Genomic DNA, 20,194 nt, shown 5'->3' with positions numbered 1-20,194 from the left:
CCCCCATGTGACCTGGGGGGACAGCTGCCAGCAGAAAGACTGAGGTGGGGATTCCCATCTCTCCAGCTTGGACCCAGACTCTCCCTCACATTCTGTTCCCATGTCCCAGTGTGGGTCCAAAACCCCCAGGGGTGGGAAGGGGTCGGGTGTGGGGGGCAGAAGCTCAAGATATATTATTATATTAATTCAGGTGTTTGGTTCCAGTGCAGTAATCTGATTCCCATTTGCCTGTTTTTCTTTGTATTGTTCCTAAAATAAACCCCTCTTGTTGCCCGGGGTTCTTAGCAGAAATTAGGCTGTTGGGTGTGGTGAGTTGAGCTCAGTACTGACAGCCTGCTTAAAGTTTCACCCCCAGAGGATGAAGAGGTCAAGAACCTCGCAGAAAAGTTGGCCAGGTTCATAGCGGATGGGGGTCCCGAGGTGGAAACCATTGCCCTCCAGAACAACCGCGAGAACCAGGCATTCAGGTAAGTGGTGGGGGGGAGCCCACTGGAGAGGTAACCTCTCACCCTAGTCACAGCTCCCCCGCTGAGAAAATGGGCTTGGTGTGGTATTGAGACGTGCTAGGGTCCCATGGCAAGAAGTTGGCAGGGCCAGGACTCAGGTCCAGGAGTTTCTGACCACAGAGTTTAGGCGTGCCACCGCATAGGCATTCCCCAGGTGCACATCGGTGCCCTGAATCATCTCTGAGGCAGGTGTGTGGGGACCTTTGGGGCCTTGTGTTTTCCAGGTGCCTCATGGAGAAAGTCTCTAGCACTTGCCTTGCTCCCTTGTAACAGAATAGGCCAGGCTCTCGAGCAGAAACTCACAGAATTGTTGTTCACTGTTTGCATCCTGAGGGTCTCATCTTTACGACAAGGGAAATGGCAGGAAAGCAGAGAATGTGATACCTCAGGCTCTGGGGTGGGGGAACCCACAGCCTGTGTGCAGGTTCCACAGAGTGGGTGGGACAAGCATCCTGGCCTCCCTGCTGTTCCCAGCCACAGAGTCACACACCACTCCCTCAGGCTGGGTCTGTGCTCCCCCCGCTCTGTCATTCGTTGGGTGGGTTCAGCCCCAGCTCTTTGTGGGGGAAGGCGGGTCGGGGGGCTGGATGTTGGGGTGTGGGAGAGGTGGTCACTGCTGCAGGGCGGGGGCCGGCAGAGGTTTGTGAGGTGGACGCTGAACCTGTTGTGGAGGTGATGCACCCATGAGGACACTTGGCCACGAGTAACACAAGTCCCCATTCAGTCAGTGAGGAGATGCGATGGCGCTTTTAACGAATGTGCTAGAGCAGCAGCCATCTGGGCTGGTCGATTCTGCAGCTCTAGACACCATCAGGGACTCAGGAAGAAAGAAGAAGGTGTGGATGCCGGGCAGGCGGCCAGTCGCATCTACTACATGTGAGCCAGCCTGAGCTAGACATGGAACAAAGTGAAGGGCGTCTGGAGGGACTGCCACGCAGGAGTGAAGTGGCAGAGATGGCGGGCGCTGTGCCACCTTGGCGGGGGAGCAGGGTGAGCGTTGACGCAGTGCAGATGGGCCTTGGAGCCGGGCCGGGCTGGGTCCCAGAGGGCTCAGGTGTCCACTGAGAGCCTTTGGAGGGTCTGCATAGGGAGTGACAGGGTCAACTGTTCTTCCAGGATCATCTGGCCACAGTTGTGGAGGGTGGTCAGGCACACCAGGTTGAGGCACATGGGGACAGAAGGGAACCATCGCGTGGGGCCGGGGGTGGGGAAGGGCTGCTGAGGGTTTCAGGTGTCCCTGTGTCTGGTACCTGGGCAGCTAGGAGCTTTCGTGGGGGCTGTGGGGTGTTTGGGTCTAGAGTTCAGGAGACCCAGGATCTCCTCACAAAGTAGTGATATCGGCCACCACTCTGCACTACCCAAACCAGTGTTGCAGTGTTACGGTATAAGTCACTACGTCTTTTTTTTTTCTTCTTCATTTACCTAAGTAAGTTTATTTAAACAGGAAACTTAGTGTACTGTCACTTAGCGTGACAAGAGCTGACAAAAAATCTATCTCAGGCAAAGTGGGCGAGGTAGTGGAATTCTGTACAAAACCCCCAGCGCAAGTGGCTCTCCCTGGTCACAGGGGTCCAGGGCTCAGCAGCTCCAGCCGAGCCTTTTCCCTGGGGTCAAAGCGAAGAGACATTATCACCACAAGTGACTCCAGGCCCTCCCTGCAGCTCTTGCGCCTTGTGGGGGCATTACTGGCAGGCATCCAGCTTGTTGGGTGTGGCTTTGATGGAGGCTAGAGGGTGACTGCCACGGATGAGGACAGAGCCTGGGGGTGTCTGGCAGAGAAGTAGCTGAAGGTGACCAGCGTGGTCTGGGGGAGCTCATTTCAACACCAGAGCTGAACTACAGTTGGCACTCCACACATTGGACCTGGGCAAGGCATGCAGGTTCATACCAAGCAGACTGTTTCATCTTCACATGGGGTCAGGTGCAAGGCAGCTCCTCTCACCCCAAATCTAACAGCCACCCGTGTTCCTGCCGCTCTGGGCCCTTCCCTTCTGATTTCCCAGCAGCTGTGAGTTTTGGGAAACAATTGTAATAGCTGTGCTCATCCGTAAAGAAGCTGGAAATGTCTGTTCCTTTGACCAGTCATTCTACTTCTGAGATGCCATCCCCAGAAATAATGTTATATATATAGCACTGTCATAGTCTTGAAAAATTAGTAACACAATGAAAGTCCAGCCCCAGTGGGCTAAACTCCTATAACTGCATCTCCCCAGTGGAATCGTGGCCATTGGAAGGCAAGTTGTTGAAGGTGGTAGCAACCAGCACACCTCAAGCCACGTGTGACTCTTAACACATCACCCGGGTGAACCATGTTGTTCTTTACAACCGCCTGGCGTGTTGGCCTTTAACAGGTGAGCAAGGCAAGGAGGCCAGTTGGTGGAGATGCCTTTACCACCATGCTACACTGCATTCTGACAGGAAAGCCTTATGTTGTCGGGTTAAGAAATTCTTAAAATATCAGGATACGGAAAATAGAATCACAGCTCTGTTCAAATAAATCTGCAGTGGAAAAAGTCTGGAAGGAAAAGACACTAAAGTGATAACTTTGGTTAACCCTGTGGGTGGGATTACACCAGTCAGAGGGGGTCTTCGTTGTAGAATCCCCTGCACCTGTGCCCTGGGCCCATAGTGAGCTGTTATGCTCCTCGCAGACAGGCATACCCATGGGGGGCTCTTGGGTGCTGCCTCTCAGAGAATCAGCATGAATCAGCAGCTGAGGCCAGGAAGAGGCAAGCTTGTGAGCCTAGAGGAGACCCACCCCGTTAGGAGCTGCCCCCCTGCCCCAGTGGGCGAATTCCCCAGTCTGCTTTTCTTGGAGGAACCAAATCACTTTAAATCCATGTCCTGGTTGCTACGAGTCTTTTTTAAATTCAGCCATCTGCTCCCTTCCCTCTTTGAACGACTTCTTGCTTTCGTCTCTTAATTTTTTTTAAGATGTTATTTTTTGAGCAGTTTTAGGTTCGCAGCAGAATTGAGGGGAAGCTACAGAGACTTCCCATGTGCCCCCTTCCCCGAAACATGCACAGCCTCCCCCATTATCAACATCCCCCACCAGGATAGTATATTTGTTACAATTGATGAACCTACATTGACACATCATGATCACCCAAAGTCTATAGTTAGGGTTCACTCTTGGTGTTGCGTATTCTATGGGTTTGGACAAATGCGTAATGACATGTATCCATCATTATGATATCATACAGAGTATTCGCACTGCCCTAATATTCCCTGTGTTCTGCCTGTTCATCCCTTTTTCCTCCCTAACCCCTGGCAACCATGTAGTTTTGCCTTTTCCAGAATGTCATATAATTGGAATCATAGTATGTTGCTTTTTCAGATTAGCTTCCTTCACTTAGTAATATGTATTTAGGGTTGCGCTGAGTCTTTTTGTTTTTGTTTTGTTTTGTTTTGCAGTACGCGGGCCTCTCACTGTTGTGGCCTCTCCCGTTGTGGAGCACAGGCTCCGGACGCGCAGGCTCAGTGGCCATGGCTCACGGGCCCAGCCGCTCCGCAGCATGTGGGATCTTTCCAGACCGGGGCACGAACCCATGTCCCCTGCATTGGCAGGCGGACTCTCAACCACTGCGCCACCAGGGAAGCCCTCTGAGTCTTTTTTTGGCTTGATAGCCCATTTCTTTTTAGCACTTAATAATTTTCCATTGTCTGGATGTACCGCAGTTTATTTAATATTCACCTCCTGCAGGACATCTTGGTCGCTCCCAAGTTTTGGCAGTTATGAACAAAGTTGTTGTAAACATCAGTGTGCAGGGTTTTTGTGTGGACATAAATTTTCAACTCTTTTATACCAAGAAGTGTGATTGCTGGATTGTATGGTATATTTAGTTTTGTAAGAAACAGCCTAACTGTCTTCCAGAATGGCTTGTACCATCTGCATTCCCTGCAGCAACGAATGAGAGTTTCAGTAGCTCCATATCAACATTTGATGTTGTCAGTGTTTTGGATTTTGGCCGTTCTTATAGATGTGTAGTGATATTCATTGTTTTGATTTGCATTTTCCTGATGACATGAAGGGAAGTATCTTTTCATAATGCTTACTTGCCATCTGTAAATCTTTGGTGAGTCATGTGTTAAGGTCATTGGCCCTATTTTTTTTTTTTTTTTTTTTGGCGGTACATGGGCCTCTCACTGTTGTGGTCTCTCCCGTTGCGGAGCACAGGCTCCGGACGCGCAGGCTCAGCAGCCATGGCTCACGGGCCCAGCCACTCCATGGCATGTGGGATCTTCCCCGACCGGGGCACAAACCCGTGTCCCCTGCATCGGCAGGTGGACTCCCAACCACTGCACCACCAGGGAAGCCCCCAGTTTTTAATTGGCTTGTTTTTTTTATTGTTGGGTGTTAAGAGTTCTTTGTATATTTTGGATTTTTTTGTTTGTTTTTTGGTTTGTTTTTTTCTGGCTGTGTTGGGTCTTCATTGCTGCGCGTGGGCTTTCTCTAGTTGTGGTGAGCGGGGGCTACTCTTCATTGCAGTACGCGGGTTTCTCATTGCGGTGGCTTCTCTTGCTGCGGGGCATGGGCTCTAAGCTTGCGGGCTTCAGTAGTTGCAGTGCATGGGCTCAGTAGTTGTGGCGCACGGGCTTAGTTGCTCCATGGCACGTGGGATCTTCCCGGACCAGGGATCAAACCCGTGTCCCCTGCATTGGCAGGCGGATTCTTAAACACAGCATCACCAGGGAAGTCTTTGTATATTTTGGATAACAGTCTTTATCAGATGTGTCTTTTGCAAATATTTCTCCCAGTCTGTGGCTTTTTCTCCTCATTCTCTTGATGTTGTCCTTTGCAGAGCAGAAGTTTTTCATTTTAATGAAGTCCAGCTTATCAGTTGCTTTCGTGGATCATGGCTTTGGTGTTGTATCTAAAAAGTTATTGCCATACCCAAGGTTATGTAGGTATTCTTCTATGTTTTATAGTTTTATGTTTTACGTTTAGGTCAGTGATACATTTTTAGTTAATTTTTGTGAAGGTTATGAGGTCTGTTTCTAGATTCTTTGTTTGTTTGTGGTTTTTTTGCATGTGGATGTCCAGTTTCAGCACCATTTGTTGAAAAGACTGTCTTTGCTCCATTGTATTGCTTTTGCTCCTTTGTCAAAGAACAGACTATATGTATGTGGATCTGTTTCTGGGCTCTTTATTCTGTTCTGTTGATCTCTTTGTCCATTCTTTCACTAATACCCCACTGCCTTGATTACTGTAGCTTTACAGTAAGTCCCGAAGTCATGTAGTATCAGTCCTCCAACTTTGTTCTTCTTCTTCAGTATTGTGTTGGCTATTGTGGGTTGTTTGTCTCTTTATATAAGCTCTAGAATGAGTTTGTCAGTATCCACAGAATAAATGATTTTGACTGGAATTGCATTGAATCTAGAAATCAAGTTGGGAGTAACTGACAACTTGACAACATTGAGCCTTCCTATCTTTGAACAAGGAATAGCTCTTCATTTATTTAGTTCTTCTTTGAATTCATTCATCAGAGTTTTTTAGTTTTCCTCATATAGATCTTGTACATATTTTGTTACCCTTTACCTATTTTATATGGGGGAATGCTAATGTAAATGGTATTGTGTTTTTAGTTTCAAGTTCTACTTGTTCATTGGTGGTATATAGAAGAGTGATTGACTTCTGTATTTTAACCTTGTATCCTGCAACCTTGCTATAATACCTTATTAAGTTCCAGGGTTTTTGGGTCTATTCTTCCATCTGTGTTTTTTATTTTTATTTTTTGTCGCGCCGCATGGCTTGCAGGATCTTAGTTCCCCAGTCAGGGATTGAACCTGGGCTCTCAGCAGTGAGAGTGCAGAGTCCTAACCACTGGACCACCAGGGAAGTCCTTCATCTGTTTTTTCTATGTAGACGATCATGTTATATTTCCTTCTTCTCAGTATACCTTCTACTTCCTTTTCTCATCTTATTTCATTAGTTAGAACTTCCAGAATGATGATGAAAAGCATTGGGGAGGTGGGATATTCTTGGCTTGTTTCTGTTCTTAGTGGAAAAGCTTGAGGTTTCTCATCATTAAGTATGATGTGAGCTGTAGGTTCTTTATAGATATTCTTTATCGAGTGGAGGAAGTTCCCCTGTACTCCTAGTTTACTGAGAGTTTTTCTCATGAATGGGTATTAGATTTCATTAAACGCTTTTTCCACAGTGATTGATATGATCATGTGATTTTTCTTTTTTAGCCTGCTGACCTGATGGATTACATTAGTTGATTTTCTTTTTTTTTAATTTATTTTATTTTATTCATTTGTTCATAGTTTTTGGCTGCATTGGATCTTCACTGCAGCACATGGGCTTTCTTTAGTTGCGGCGAGCAGGGGCTACTCTTCGTTGCAGTATGCGGGCTTCTCATTGCAGTGGCTGCTCTTGTTGCGGAGCACGGGCTCTAGGCACGCGGGCTTCAGTAGTTGTGGCACATGGGCTTCAGTAGTTGTGGCTCGCAGGCTGTAGAGCGCAGGCTCAGTAGTTGTGGCGCACAGGCTTAATTGCTTCACGGCATGTGGGATCTTCCCGGACCAGGGCTCGAACCCACGTTCCCTGCATTGGCAGGCGGATTCTTAACCACTGCGCCACCAGGGAAGCCCACATTACTTGATTTTCAAATGTTGAACCAGTCTTGCCTGCCTAGAATGAATCCCACTTGGTTGTGGTGTCTATTCTTTTTATATATTAGTGGATTAGGTTTGCTAATATTTTGTTGAGGATTTTTACATCTGTGTTCATGAGAGATGTTGGTCTATAGTTTTCTTTTCTTGTAATGTTTTTGTCTGGTTTTGGTATGAGGGTAACTGAGTAAGTTAGGAAGTATTCTCTCTGCTTCTATCCTCTGAAAGGGATTGTACAGAATTGGTATAATTTCTACCCTAAATGTTTGGTGAAATTCACCAGTGAACTTTTGGAAGGTTATTAATTACTGATTCAATTTATTTAATAAAAATAGGCCTGTTCAGATTGTCTGGTTCTTCTTGGGTGAGTTTTGACAGATTGTACCTTTCAAAGAATTGGCCCATTTCATCTGGGTTATCAAATTTGTGGGCATAGAGTTGTTCATAGTAATCTGTAGTAATTTTAATGTCCGTGGGATCTGTAGTGATGGCCCCTCTTTCTTTTCTGTTGTTAGTAGTTGGTGTCCTCTCTCTTTTTTTCTTAGCTTGGCTAGAGGCTTAACGATTTTGTTGATCTTTGTTTCTTTTAACTTTTACAAATGTTCCACACTGGGTTTTCTGAAGGGTGTACATGCTTGTACCATGACCCAGGAATACAAAGAAGATGACACAGTCTCCCCATCCCTCCATCCCACCCTAGGATGTTAGCGGGATTGGGAGTCCTCCATCCCTCTCCCATCTCTGACGTAGACATGTAGAAATAGTATGTGGATTTGTTCTCTGCTAATTTCCTTTTATACAAAAGGAATTTACAGCATCCTCGAGCCTGCATTTTGCTTTTGTATTACAGCATTGTGCCGTGACTGTCTTTCCAGGTTCATGAGTGCAAGTCTAGCCCCTTCTTGTCAAGGGCTTTGTAATCTCTGCTGTGCACAGGTTTTGCTATGTGGAACTGGGCTGTGACTCTTCACTCTAGAAGTGGAACTGTTGGCTCAGTACATGCATAGCCTGAGAGATGCTGGGCAGGTGCAGAAGGAGCTGCAGCCTCTGCCGGCTCTGAACCCAGCACCTCCTGCTCTGCACTTGGGGACCAACAGCTACCAGCAAGGCTGCTAGTGAGCTCCCTGTCTGTTCTGATGTTTAGTGTCTTTGTTTTGTCTCTGTGCACTGTTGATGCCTCTCAGGGGTGCATCAGAAAGGAGCACAAATATGCCCAGCTGTCAGGTTTGGGACAAATCCTGCCCTTTTTGGCACCAGGTGTCTCTCGCAACTCAGGATTTCTTGGTTTGTAGGCACTGGTGCACTCATCTAGGACAGCAGGGGAAGAAGCCTGGCAGAGCCTGGGGAAGGTCTGAGAGAGCCCGCTCCTTTTCCTTCGAAGCAGGGAATCAGTGATACTGTGATGGGCATCCAATAAAGATGGGGTAGGGGCTTGCAGTGGCCCTCAGCTCACAGGAACAGCATCATGACAGACTGTGGCCATGTCACACTGTTCCTCTAGTTTGGGCCACCAGCACCAGCAGCCACTGAGGCCTGGCAGGGCAGGGGTCACGACAGAGACCTCCATCTTAACATGACCCCGAAGTGACCTAGCTGGCCCCAGTGTGCCTACACAAGGCCCAAGCTTCTTCTGCCCTAAATCAGGGGTAGGGGGCTGAGGCCCAATGACGGTGTGCCCCCCACTCTCTTTTGCAGCTTTCTGTATGAACCCAACAGCCAAGGGTACAAGTACTACCGCCAGAAGCTGGAGGAGTTCAGGAAAGCCAAGGCTGGTCCCACGGGCACCCCCACGGCACCTGACCTCGGACTGAAGCGCAGATCTCCTCCTGAGACCCCCTTGGGGTCCATGCCCACCGCCACTGCCTGCCCTACCTCATCTGCCCCCTTGCCCAACGTCAACCCATCTTCAGCTGCCCCAGGGAAGCCAGCCACCACAGCCAACATGAAGAGGAAGCGAAAGAGCCGGTGGGGTCCTGAAGAGGACAAGGTGGAGCTCCCGCCTGCCGAGCTGGTGCAGAGGGACGTGGATGCTTCTCCCTCACCTCTGTCAGGTGGGCCGACCCCCTCCCTCAGCCTCCTGGGGAGGGTCTGGCATCTTTCACTGAGCGTAATGTTTTCAAGGTTCATCTGTGTTGAAGCACATGCCAGAATTTCATTTATTTCCACAGCTGAATAGAATTCCAGTGTACGGATAGACAGCATTTTGTTTATCCATTCATCAGTTGTTTAGAAGCTTGGGTTATTTTCACTTTTTGGCGATTGTGAGTAGTGCTGCTGTGAACACTGGCCTACAAATACCGTTCGGACCCCTGATTTTGATTCTTTTTTGTATATACCTAGGAGTGGAATCACTGGGTCTTACGGTAATTCTGTTTCACTTATTGAGGAATTGCCAAACTGCATTCTGCAGCAGCTGCACCATTTTACATTCCTATCAGCAGTGCACAAGGGTTCCAGTTTCTTCTCATTCTCGCCTTATTGTATAGCTATTCTAATAAGTATAAAGTGAAATCAAATTGTAGTTTTGATTTGCATTTCCCTAATGACTAATGGTGTTGAGCATCTTTTCATGTGTTATTGGTCAGTTTATAGTTTAGTTGGAGAAATGTCTGTTTTAGTCCTTTGCCCATTTTTTAATTGGGTTGTATGTCTTTTTGTTATTGAGTTGTAGGAGTTCTCTAAATGTTTTAGATATTAACCCCCATTCAGATACATGATTTGCAAAAATTTTCTCTAGTTTTATGGGCTGTATTTTCATCCCCTTAATGTCCTTTGATACACAGAAGTTTTAAATTTTAATGAAGTGCAATTTATTTTTTCTTTTGTTGCCTATGATTTTGGTCTTAAGAAACCGTAGCCACATCCAAAGTCTTGAAGATATGCCCTTATGTTTTCTTCTAAGAGTTTTATAGTTTTAGCTCTTAAATTGAATTAATTTTTATATATGTTATAAGGTAAGTGTCCAACTTCATTTCTTTAAATGTGGAGATCCAATTTTCCCAGCACCATTTGTTGAAGAGACTATTGTTCTTTCTCCATTGAATGGTCTCTTGACACCCTTGTCAAAAATCCCATAGAAAGTTTATTTTGGGGCTCTCTGCTCTATTACACTGGTTTATATATCTATCCTTATGCCAGTAGCACACTGTTTTGATTACTGTAGCTCTGTGGGAAATTTTGAAATCGGGAGTGTCAGTCTTCCAACTTTGTTCCTCTTTCTCACGCTTTGACTATTCGAGGTCCTTTGAATTTTTGTATGAATTTCCAGATGGGCTTTTCCATTTCTGCAGAAAACATTGTTGGGATTTGATAGGGACTGTATTAATCTGTAGATTGCTTTGGGAGGTATTGACATGTTAACAACATTTTAAGTCTTCCAATCTGAGAACATGGGACAGCTTTCCATTTACTTAGGTTTCCTTTAATTTCTTTCAATGTGTTTTGTCTTTCTGTTGTACAAGTCTTGTACCTCTGTTAAGTTTATTCCTAAGTGATTTACTCTTTATGATGCTGTTGCAAATGGAATTTTTTTTAAATTTCCTTTTTGGATTATTTGTTGTTAGTATAAGAAATACAACGGATTTTTTGTGTGTTGATTATGTATCTTTTATCTTTTGCTAAATTCATTTATTGGGGTAACAGTCTTTAGGGTTTTCTACACATAAGATCATGTCATCTGCAGATAAGGATAGTTTTACTTCTTCCTTTCCAATTTGGATGCCTCTTATTTCTTTTTCTTGCCTAATTGCTCTGGCTAGGATTTGCAGTACTGTGCTGAACAGAAGTGGTGAAAGCAGGCATCCCTGCCTTGTTCCTGATCTTAGGGGGGAAAGCTTTTGTTCTTTCACCATTGAGTATGATGTTGTTGTATGTTTTTAATAGATGACCTTTGTCATGTTGAAGAAGTTCCCTTCTGTTCCTAGTTTATTGAGTGTTTTTATCATGAAAGAGTGTTAGATTTTGTCAAGTGCTTTTTCTACATCAATTGAAATGATCATGTGGGTTTTTCCCTTCATTCTATTAATGTGGAGTATTACATTGATTGATTTTTGTATGATGAAACCACCCTTGCATTCCTGGAATAAATCCCCCTCCGTTTTAGTAAATAATTAGTTTACTAATTATTTACATGCTGATGGATTTGGTTTGCTAATATTTTGTTGCAGATTTCTGTCTGCATTTATACTCATAAGGATTATTGGTCTGTAGTTTTCTTATATTGTCTTTGTCTGCTTTTGGTATCAGGATAATGCTGACCTCATAGAATGAGTTAGGAAGTGTGTCCTGCTTTAACTTTTTGGAAGAATTTGAGAAGAATTGGTGTTAACTCTTCTTTTAAATCTTGGGTAGAATTTACCAGTGCATTTATCTGGTTCTGGGCTTTTCTTTGGTGGGCTGGAGGGGAGAGTTGATTATTGATTCAGTCCCCTTACTTGTTATAGGTCTATTCAAGTTTTCTGTTACTTCTTGAGTTAGTTTTGGTAGTTTGTGCCGTCCTAGGTGATCCAGTTTGTGCCATTCTGAGTATTGCGAGGAAATCTCGTGCTGTCTGTTCCACCCTGCCTGGGATGTGAATCATCCCTTTGACCAGCATATCCCACGCATTAGTCACCAGTAGTCACTCCGTTATCAGATTGACTGTCATGGTATTGCAGTGTTTATGTTCAAATAATCCTTATTTTACTATTTTACTTAATAATGGCCTCACAGCACAGAGTAGTGATGCTGGCAATGTAGACATGCCAAAGAGAAGCTGTCAAGTATTTCCTTTAAGTGAAAGGGTAAAAGTTCTTGACTTAAGCTGAGGTCTCCAAGATCTATGGTAAGAACAAATCATCTATCCGTGAAATTGTGAAGAAGGAAAAAGAAGTTTGTGCTAGTTTTGCTGTCGTACCTCAAACTGCGAAAGTTATGGCCACAGTGTGTGCTGAGTACTTAGTTAAAATGGAAAAGGCATTACATTTGTGATAAGATATTTTGAGAGGGAGAGAAAAACCACATTCACATAACTTTTATAATAGTATGTTGTTATAAGTGTTCTATTTTATTATTAGCTATTGTCATTAATTTCTTACTGTGCCTAATTTATAAATTAAACTTTATCACACGTATGTATGTATATATAGTATACACGGGGTTCAGTACTATGTGTAGTTTCAGGCTTCTACTAGAGGGATCTTGGAATGTATCCCCTGCAGATAAAGTGGACTGCTGTATCCCCCTGTTGTTTTAGTAGTTGAGTCTTTTCTGTTTTTTTCTTAGGCAGTCTGACTAAAGATTTGTCCATTTCGTTGGTCTTTTCAAGAAACCAACTTTTGGTTTCATTGATTTTTCTCTCGTATTTTGTATTTCCTGTTTCTTTTGTTTCCATTCTAATCGTTATTTCCTTCATTCTGCTAGCTCTGGAATTAGTTTGCTCTTCTTTTTCTAGTTCCTTAAGATGTACAGTTAGGTATTGATCAGAGGTCTTTATTTATTTATTTAACTATCTATCTATTTATTTATTTATGGCTGCATTGGGTTTTCGTTGCTGCACGCGGGCTTTCTTTAGTTGTGGCGAGCTGGGGCTACTCTTTGTTGCGGTGCACGGGCTTCTCATTGCAGTGGCTTCTCTTGTTCTGGACCTCGGGCTCTAGGCATGCGAGCTTCAGTAGTTGTAGCACACGGACTCAGTAGTTGTGGCACGTGGGCTCTAGAGCACAGGTTCAGTAGTTGTGGTGCACGGGCTTAGTTGCTCTGCAGCGTGTGGGGGCTTCCCAGAGCAGGTCTCGAACCCGTGTCCCCTGCATTGGCAGGCGGATTCTTAGCCACTGCACCACCAGGGAAGCCCTATCTTCTTTTTTAACGTGAGCATCTACAGCTATACATTTCCCTCTTGGCGCTGCTTTTGCTACACCCCAGAAGTTTTGGTGTGTGCTGCGCTGTTGTGTTCATTCATCTCTAAGCATTTTCTGATCTCTTGTGATTTCTTCTTTGACCCATTTGTTGTTTAGGAGTGTGTTTAATTTCCATGTTTGTGAATTTTCCAGTTTTCCTTCCATTACTGATTTCTGGCTTTATTCCATTGTGATCAGAAAAGATACCTGGTATGATTTGTCTTTTAAAATTTATTAAAATTTGTTTTGTAGCCTAACAAAGGATCTATCCTGGAGAATGTTCCATGTGTACTTGAGAATACTGTGTATTCTGGTGTTGTTGGATTGCATGTTCTAAAGATATCTATTAGGTCTGGTTGGTTTATAGTGTTGTTCAGTCCTCTATATCCTTACTGATTTTCTGTCCATTATTTAAAATAGGGTATTGAAATCTCTAACAGTTACTATGGAACTGTTTATTTCTCCCTTCAGTTTTGTCAATTTTTGCTTCATTTATCTTGGGGCTCTGTTGTTAAGTCTGTGTGTATATTTAATTGTTATATCTTCTTTCTGTATCAAATCTTTGTAAATATATAACATCCTTCTTTGTCTCTCATAAACCTTTTTTGATTTAAAGTATATTTTGTCTGATAGTAGTATGGCTAGTGCAGCTCTGTCTTGGTTACTATTTGCTTGAAATTTCTTTTTCCTTCCTTTGACTTTCACCTACTTGTGTCTTTGTATCTAAAGTAAGTCTTTTACAGACAGCATATAGATAGTCCTGTTTTCTCCCTTAAGCTTTAAAGTACTTGGATTCAGTTTTGTCATAGAAAGCTCAGGAAACGCACAGTGATAAGAACAATTATTGCTACAGTCAATTTTGCACAATGATCTCCAGCGTCTCCCTCCTTGACAACAGTTTCAGGGACAGCCAACGTGTGGCCTCATTTCTCATTTTCTACCACAAACCCATAAGGGTGGGGGTCTGTTGTCATCACATTTTGCAGATGATGTTGGTGACTGTTAATTGGCCGTCTCATGCCGTCTGTCTGACTCCCTCACCACACAGCCTGCACCATGGGCAGAACTCTCTCAACCTCCCTCACCCCTGACTTCACTGGAGCTGGACACACAGGCACAAAGAAGAGCCATATATGCCCTGGCGCCAACACCCACATTTGCCACACAAGGATGGGCTGAGGGGGAAGGCATCTCCCCCAGGTCACAGGGCTGGCCTGGCCTGTTGGCCCTGCCCGCCCAGCTCTGAGAGTGGTCTCTGGCTGAGTGCCTCCCTTGGCCAAAGAGAAAAGCTGCTGACTGAAAAGTCTGGTACTCCCTGGGGCTCTAGATAGCACTTCTACCCGGGGTTGAGGGTGCCTAGGGTCGGACTGCTGCTCAAGTGCCAAACCTGGTGCCCGCAGTAAAGGAGGGTGCTCAGATGTGAGGGCTCTTCTGACGCACGCACACCCCCGCCTCTGAGATCGTGTCCGCAAGGTCCAGCCCCAGCTGCCAGGTCCTTCACATTCTAGGGGACAAGTACAGGCTCCGAAGTCTCAGGTTCAGATTCAAGCCCCACTGGCCCACATTGTCCCCAGGGGAGCGTGGGCAGCCCCCACCTGCCTGCTCACTGGTGAAGTCGCCCAAGGAGGAAAGGGACTGTGGACGTGATCCAGGCACACAGCAGGCTGCTCAGACCTTGGCTCCCTTGCTCTCTCCATGGGGCTCTCCAACATCTTTCAGAGCCCCCATAGACCGAGGAGGGATTGGTGTGCAATCTTAGGGTCCAGGAGCACCTGCGGGTGGTTCTTGCAGGCGACAACACAGTCCCGTTGAGCTGGGAAGACCTGGCTCTTTCCATCCCCCCAGAGGGGCCTCTGCACCCCGTTCTGCCTGGCTTCTTCCCCAGGAAGCCACCACCTGAGGGGTGGTTGTTTCCACCACCCAGATGGGGCCATTGCAGCATCTTGATGTGAGTTAGCGTTGCAGGCTCCAGCCAAGCTCCAAAGGGGATGCCAGCTTAAATGTCAGTTGCTTTAAAGATGGTTGGCTGCTTCCCCAGAAGGAGCTAACAGAACCACGCAGCTGAGTCTTCTGCCAGACTCCAGACCTGTGTGTCTACATAAGGTATCTGCTCACCGTGGGGCTTACTTCCAAGAGCCTGTGTGCAAGCATCTCTGGCTTTGCAGATTCCCTGCCTTGTCACCCATTAGCTGTGTGACCTTGAGTGAGGCCCCAGACCTCCTGAGTTTTGGTGTCAGCATTTGCAGTGTGGGGTCACAGAGCCTGCCTGGAGCAGTCATGTGGGGATGGAACTGAGTACACACGATAGAGCGGAGCAAAGCCCCCCGAGGTCATCAAGTGACATGCGTACTAACTGTTCCAACTTAAGTGTCCTGCCACATGGGCCACGTGCGTCAGGTGTCGTCAGCACATGGACTCTGCCTGGGACACAGATGCACGGCCAAGCCCACGTGTCTGTTGCTGACCAGCCTGTGTCTTGTTTCTAGTTCAGGACCTCAAGGGTCTAGGCTACGAGAAGGGGAAGCCCGTGGGTCTGGTGGGTGTCACAGAGCTTTCGGATGCCCAGAAGAAGCAGCTGAAGGAGCAGCAGGAGGTAAGGCCCTGGGGGGCAGGGCAGGCAGGCTCCGAGGGGCTGGTGGAGTATCGTCTCCCACCCTGCCCTGTGGTGCAGTGGTCACGTGTATTCTTCCTGTGCCTCCCTGTGCCGGGTGAATCCACAGTCAGGGGAGAGGCTCTTGGGCAGGTGGGTCCCCCATCAATGGCAAGCCACCCCCTGAGGGCCCTCCCAAGCCCACAGTTGGGCCCAGAGCCTTCTCATGCTGCCTGGGCAGCCTTCTCAGCTGATGCTCCACAGCTACTTCCCACTGCACTCGCGGGCTGGTCCTGACTGGATAGTCTCCATTTAAGTTTTCCTTACAGTTCCCTGCAGCACTCAGTACAGGATAAGCCTGTCTGGCACTGGGTGCCCTGGATGATGCGACAGCTGTTCAGTTGGTGTTGGGCAGTTTGGGAGTGAGGGCTGGCTCAGCAGGGAGCTCTGTGGCCAGGATATGGACAGCTGGGACAGCTTACCTGGGCCACCTCCTCCAGGCTGGCAGCCCCATCACATCACCCTCGACCCTCCCAGTGGTCAGGAGCCCACGTCACCCTCATTTGGTCCACAGTGATGGTACCCAGGATATTCCAGATTCCAGGCCGGGGTCCTCCCTGCTCAAAATAGAGATTCAGGGAACCCAGGGCATGTCCTGACACAGGACTCGGTGCCTTCCTGAACACTTGCTCTGAGCCCTGCTCTTGTGCCTGCTCCAGGGAGGGGGGAAAAGGGGTGCCCAGCATGCACAGGGGAGGTGAGGGGGCTAGCTTCCTGCACGCACAGTGCACGGCCTTGCTCACTGGCGTGTGCCGCCCACAGATGCAACAGATGTATGACATGATCATGCAGCACAAGCGAGCAATGCAGGACATGCAGCTGCTGTGGGAGAAGGCGCTGCAGCAGCACCAGCATGGCTACGACAGCGACGAGGAGGTGGACAGCGAGCTGGGCACCTGGGAGCACCAGCTGCGGCGCATGGAGATGGACAAGACTCGGGGTGGGCCAAGGAGCGAGTTACAGGGGTGGGGTGGAGGGTGCCCTTTTCTTCAGGGTGCTGTGGGCTCAGGAAGCCCACTCACCGGCCCAGGAAGTGCCTGGAGACACCACATTGGGGTCTTAAGCCACCTATCCAGCCTGTAAGGCCTTGAGCAAGAGACTTGGCCTCTTTGTGCCTGTTTCTTCAGTGGCAAAAGGATGGTCCTCTGAGTGTTCACTGGCGTTTGAACACGGTACACAAGGGCTGCGTGGGAGAGCAGGGCTCGAGGTCTCAACCAGCTACCTCATTCCCCACGGACCCAGACTCCCCCTGGGACTCATACTTCTGCTGTGGGGCTGCCACACCCTCCTTCCTCCTCTCACCTTTACCCCATCTCTGGGCAGAATGGGCGGAGCAGCTGACGAAGATGGGCCGGGGCAAACACTTCATCGGAGACTTCCTGCCACCCGATGAGCTGGAGAAATTCATGGAGACCTTCAAGGCCCTGAAGGTAGGCTGGGAGAGGCCCCAGGCACCAGCCCCTGCTGTGAGCATGTCTAGCAGGCAGCCTGCGCAGTGTCCCAGCCCCTCCTGCAGCCTCCTCAGGTGGCAGGCACCTGCGGTGGCCTCAGGGGCCTGCTCGCTCACAAGAGGGGTAGGACCCTCTTGCCACGGGTGGCACCTGCTTATGACAGGTGCCATCTGTGTAGGGAATTAGCAAATAGCATCTCAACTGCCGCTTTAGAGACATTTGCTGAGGCTTTAGGGAAATTCTGCTTCCAGTGGAGCCAATTAAGTGCAGTTTACAGGCAAAGCATTTCTCGGGCAGACGCCCCCATGTGTTGGGCTCTCCAGAGTGAAATTGTTCTTCCCATGCTGTTTTCATGCTCAAGAGGAGAGGGCTGACAGAACATTCCACATAGGTTTTTGAGGGTTTTTTTTAAACTGCTTTGTACCACATAATCTCACCAATGTGATGGTCACCTCATGTGACCACAGCACTCTTTTTAGCACTCTGTGTAACAAATTGCTCTTGGAACATGGGATTTTTCTTCACTGGTGAACCATTAATCTTTCTCATGGTAGACAAGGCCTGTGTGACCTGTCACCTTGCCCTCTTTGACTTGGCCACCAGGGAGCTCAGTACTGCTTCTGGTCCTGGGGCCTCTGAGAAGGGGCAGCTTGATCTCTTCTCAAGGAGTCTGACTTAGTGGTGGGGAGGCAGGTGGGCAGGTGGTCCCAGCGGCCAGTGAAGCCATGTGGGGGTGGGGTTTCAGGCCAGAGCTGGGACTGGGGATGGCTGCAGCCCTGGTGGATGACGGCTACCTCCTCCCCCTGCAGGAGGGCCGTGAGCCTGACTACTCAGAGTACAAGGAGTTCAAGCTGACGATAGAGAACATCGGCTACCAGATGCTGATGAAGATGGGCTGGAAGGAGGGCGATGGCCTGGGCTCAGAAGGCCAGGGCATCAAGAACCCAGTCAATAAGTGAGTGTGGCCTCCAATGCCAGGGGGGAGGGGGGAGAGGAGAAGTCCCACACGGAGACATAGGCCCAGGGCCTGGGTCCAGCCCTGTCACTGGGCTGGGAGTCAGGGATTTGGACTCTGGTGGCTGGGCCGTCTTAGGCTCTCCGCCTTCCCACAGTGCCAGGAGTGTCCCAGACAGATGTCACCCAGCCCAGCATAGCCCCCACATTGAGCTGCATTGGGGTGCTGCTGCTGAGCCCAGCCACGGCGGGTGAAGCCTCCCTGCCCCAAGCTCAGGTCCCTCACCCCCCCTCTTGCCGGCACCAGCCTGCTCCCCGGCTCACACCACCCGTTGCCCCAATGCAGGGGCACCACCACGGTAGATGGTGCTGGCTTTGGCATTGACCGGCCAGCCGAGCTCTCCAAGGAAGATGACGAGTACGAGGCCTTCCGCAAGAGGATGATGCTGGCCTACCGCTTCCGGCCCAACCCCCTGGTGCGTGTGTCCCTATCCCCCTATATTGCTTGTGGCCGGGCCGCCGCAGTTCTTCCGCTGTAGGCGGGTGGTGGTGCTGATCACAGAAGTGTCCCTCCTTCCGCAGTCCGGCTAGGCTCTCTAGCAGACCCACCCCACCTCTCCACCTTGTTCGAGCCTGCCTCGCCTCCCCAAAGCCTGCCCTCCCTTCTAGAGGATGTGGGCTAGCTGCCCCCACTAGGTTCTAGACGGAAGGAACTGCTAGCTCCCTTTAGCACAGCATAACCACCTCCCCTTTTATCTTTCTTGCTTCCCACAGAACAACCCCAGACGGCCTTACTACTGAGTATTCTGGAAAAATGCACAAATGTACTTTCCAAAAGACCGACCATTCCTGGACTGTGGAATGTTCCGGCCTGCTTTTCTGCCCGCCCTTCCCATTGTTGCGAGTGTCGTGCTGTGTATTAAAATCCCGGTGCTTGCCTGCCACGGCAGCCTGGTCTTGCCATCACCAGAAACCCCTCCTGTTCCTTAGCAGGGCCAGGCCGGACAGGTGGGGACAGGATGCTGCTCTGAAGGCTGCCCAGCACCAAGGAATCCTGGAAAACCACCTGGACCTTTTGTCTGCTTATGGGGTCCCCCATCGGCCTGGGTTGGAGTTGAGGGGAGGACCTTTGGAGAGGGGAGGGGCGGCCAGCTGGCCAAGACCTGGCTGCACCTGGGCCAGGGGCATCAGGGACTCCCCTCCTAGCCTAGCGCACTGCACTGCAGAAGGAGGCTGGGGAGGGGTCTCCAGGCAGGGCCCATTCCTCCCTCAGACCCACAAAGCAGGTGGACCCAGGGCACACCTGTGCCCCTCAACCTCTCTTGACAGGTGGCATTGACAGGGCCCCCCCCCCCCCACACACGCACAACAAACCTGGCTAGTGATGGCTGCAGCCCAGGCTACCCTAGCTGCCCTGGGTCCTACAGCTATAGTGGACACACGAGTCCCTAGGGCTCGTGCCTTTGGGGGACAGCTTCATGGACGGATACACCGTACTAAGACATCACACGCCTCCTGGAGGAGGGGAGGCTAGTGGGTAGCCCAGACCAAGGAGAGCTTGCCACGTCTCCAGCGCCTGTGCGTCACACTTGTGCAGAAACCACCTGGGGATCTTGTGCAATTGCAGCTGCTGAGTGAGCAGATGGGGCAGGGTCTCGGAAATCTGTGAGCCATGCTTGGAGTATCAGGGCCTGGCAAACTGAGGAGCCTCTACCTCTCATCCCCCTGCCTCATACAGGTACCCAGTAGGTCCTGCTCAACCCCTGTGAGCTTATGGGGTCTGAGGACTCAAGCTGGCGTCAGGCTCCTGGGCCAGCCTGCAGTTCACACAGTCATTCAGCAAACACTGAGCACTGACTGTGAATCACATGGATGGGATTTGCCCCTGGGCACCCACAGTCTGCTGGGGCTGTGGCCATTAACCTCTAACACAATCTGAGACTGATAAATGCCATAAAGAGGAAGTGGGAACTATGGTGGAGGTGGCCTGGGGGGTGTCTCAGTGAGGGAGTTCAGGGTCTGGAAGTCTCAGCAGCAAACCCCTGGCTGGCATGACACGTACTACCCTGTTTCCCCACCATGGACGCTGTGCCCAGGGCAGGGCAAGGGGGTGTGGTGGAGCCTGCCCTGGGGAGCCAG

At 48.9% G+C, this 20,194-nt stretch overlaps 1 protein-coding gene across 1 annotated transcript in view; it reads left to right on the top strand.

Moving 5' to 3' along the window:
* Positions 1–19,011, top strand: part of SUGP1 (SURP and G-patch domain containing 1) — a 29,556-nt gene extending 10,545 nt beyond the window's left edge. The window contains exons 7-14 of the mRNA XM_082651244.1: positions 344–467; positions 8,820–9,175; positions 15,487–15,593; positions 16,413–16,590; positions 16,974–17,080; positions 17,911–18,056; positions 18,402–18,531; positions 18,830–19,011. Coding sequence (XP_082507370.1) covers positions 344–467; positions 8,820–9,175; positions 15,487–15,593; positions 16,413–16,590; positions 16,974–17,080; positions 17,911–18,056; positions 18,402–18,531; positions 18,830–18,856 — 1,175 coding nt within the window. The 3' untranslated portion in view covers positions 18,857–19,011. The remainder of the gene's footprint in view (positions 1–343; positions 468–8,819; positions 9,176–15,486; positions 15,594–16,412; positions 16,591–16,973; positions 17,081–17,910; positions 18,057–18,401; positions 18,532–18,829) is intronic.
* Positions 19,012–20,194: the final 1,183 nt, after the last annotated feature.

Source organism: Grampus griseus (genome assembly GCF_964374135.1).
Source record: "Grampus griseus genome assembly, chromosome: 3".
NCBI classification, from domain to species: domain Eukaryota; kingdom Metazoa; phylum Chordata; class Mammalia; order Artiodactyla; family Delphinidae; genus Grampus; species Grampus griseus.
The sequence above is the reverse complement of the archived record's forward strand: the minus strand, read 5'-3'. Positions and strand labels throughout refer to the sequence as shown.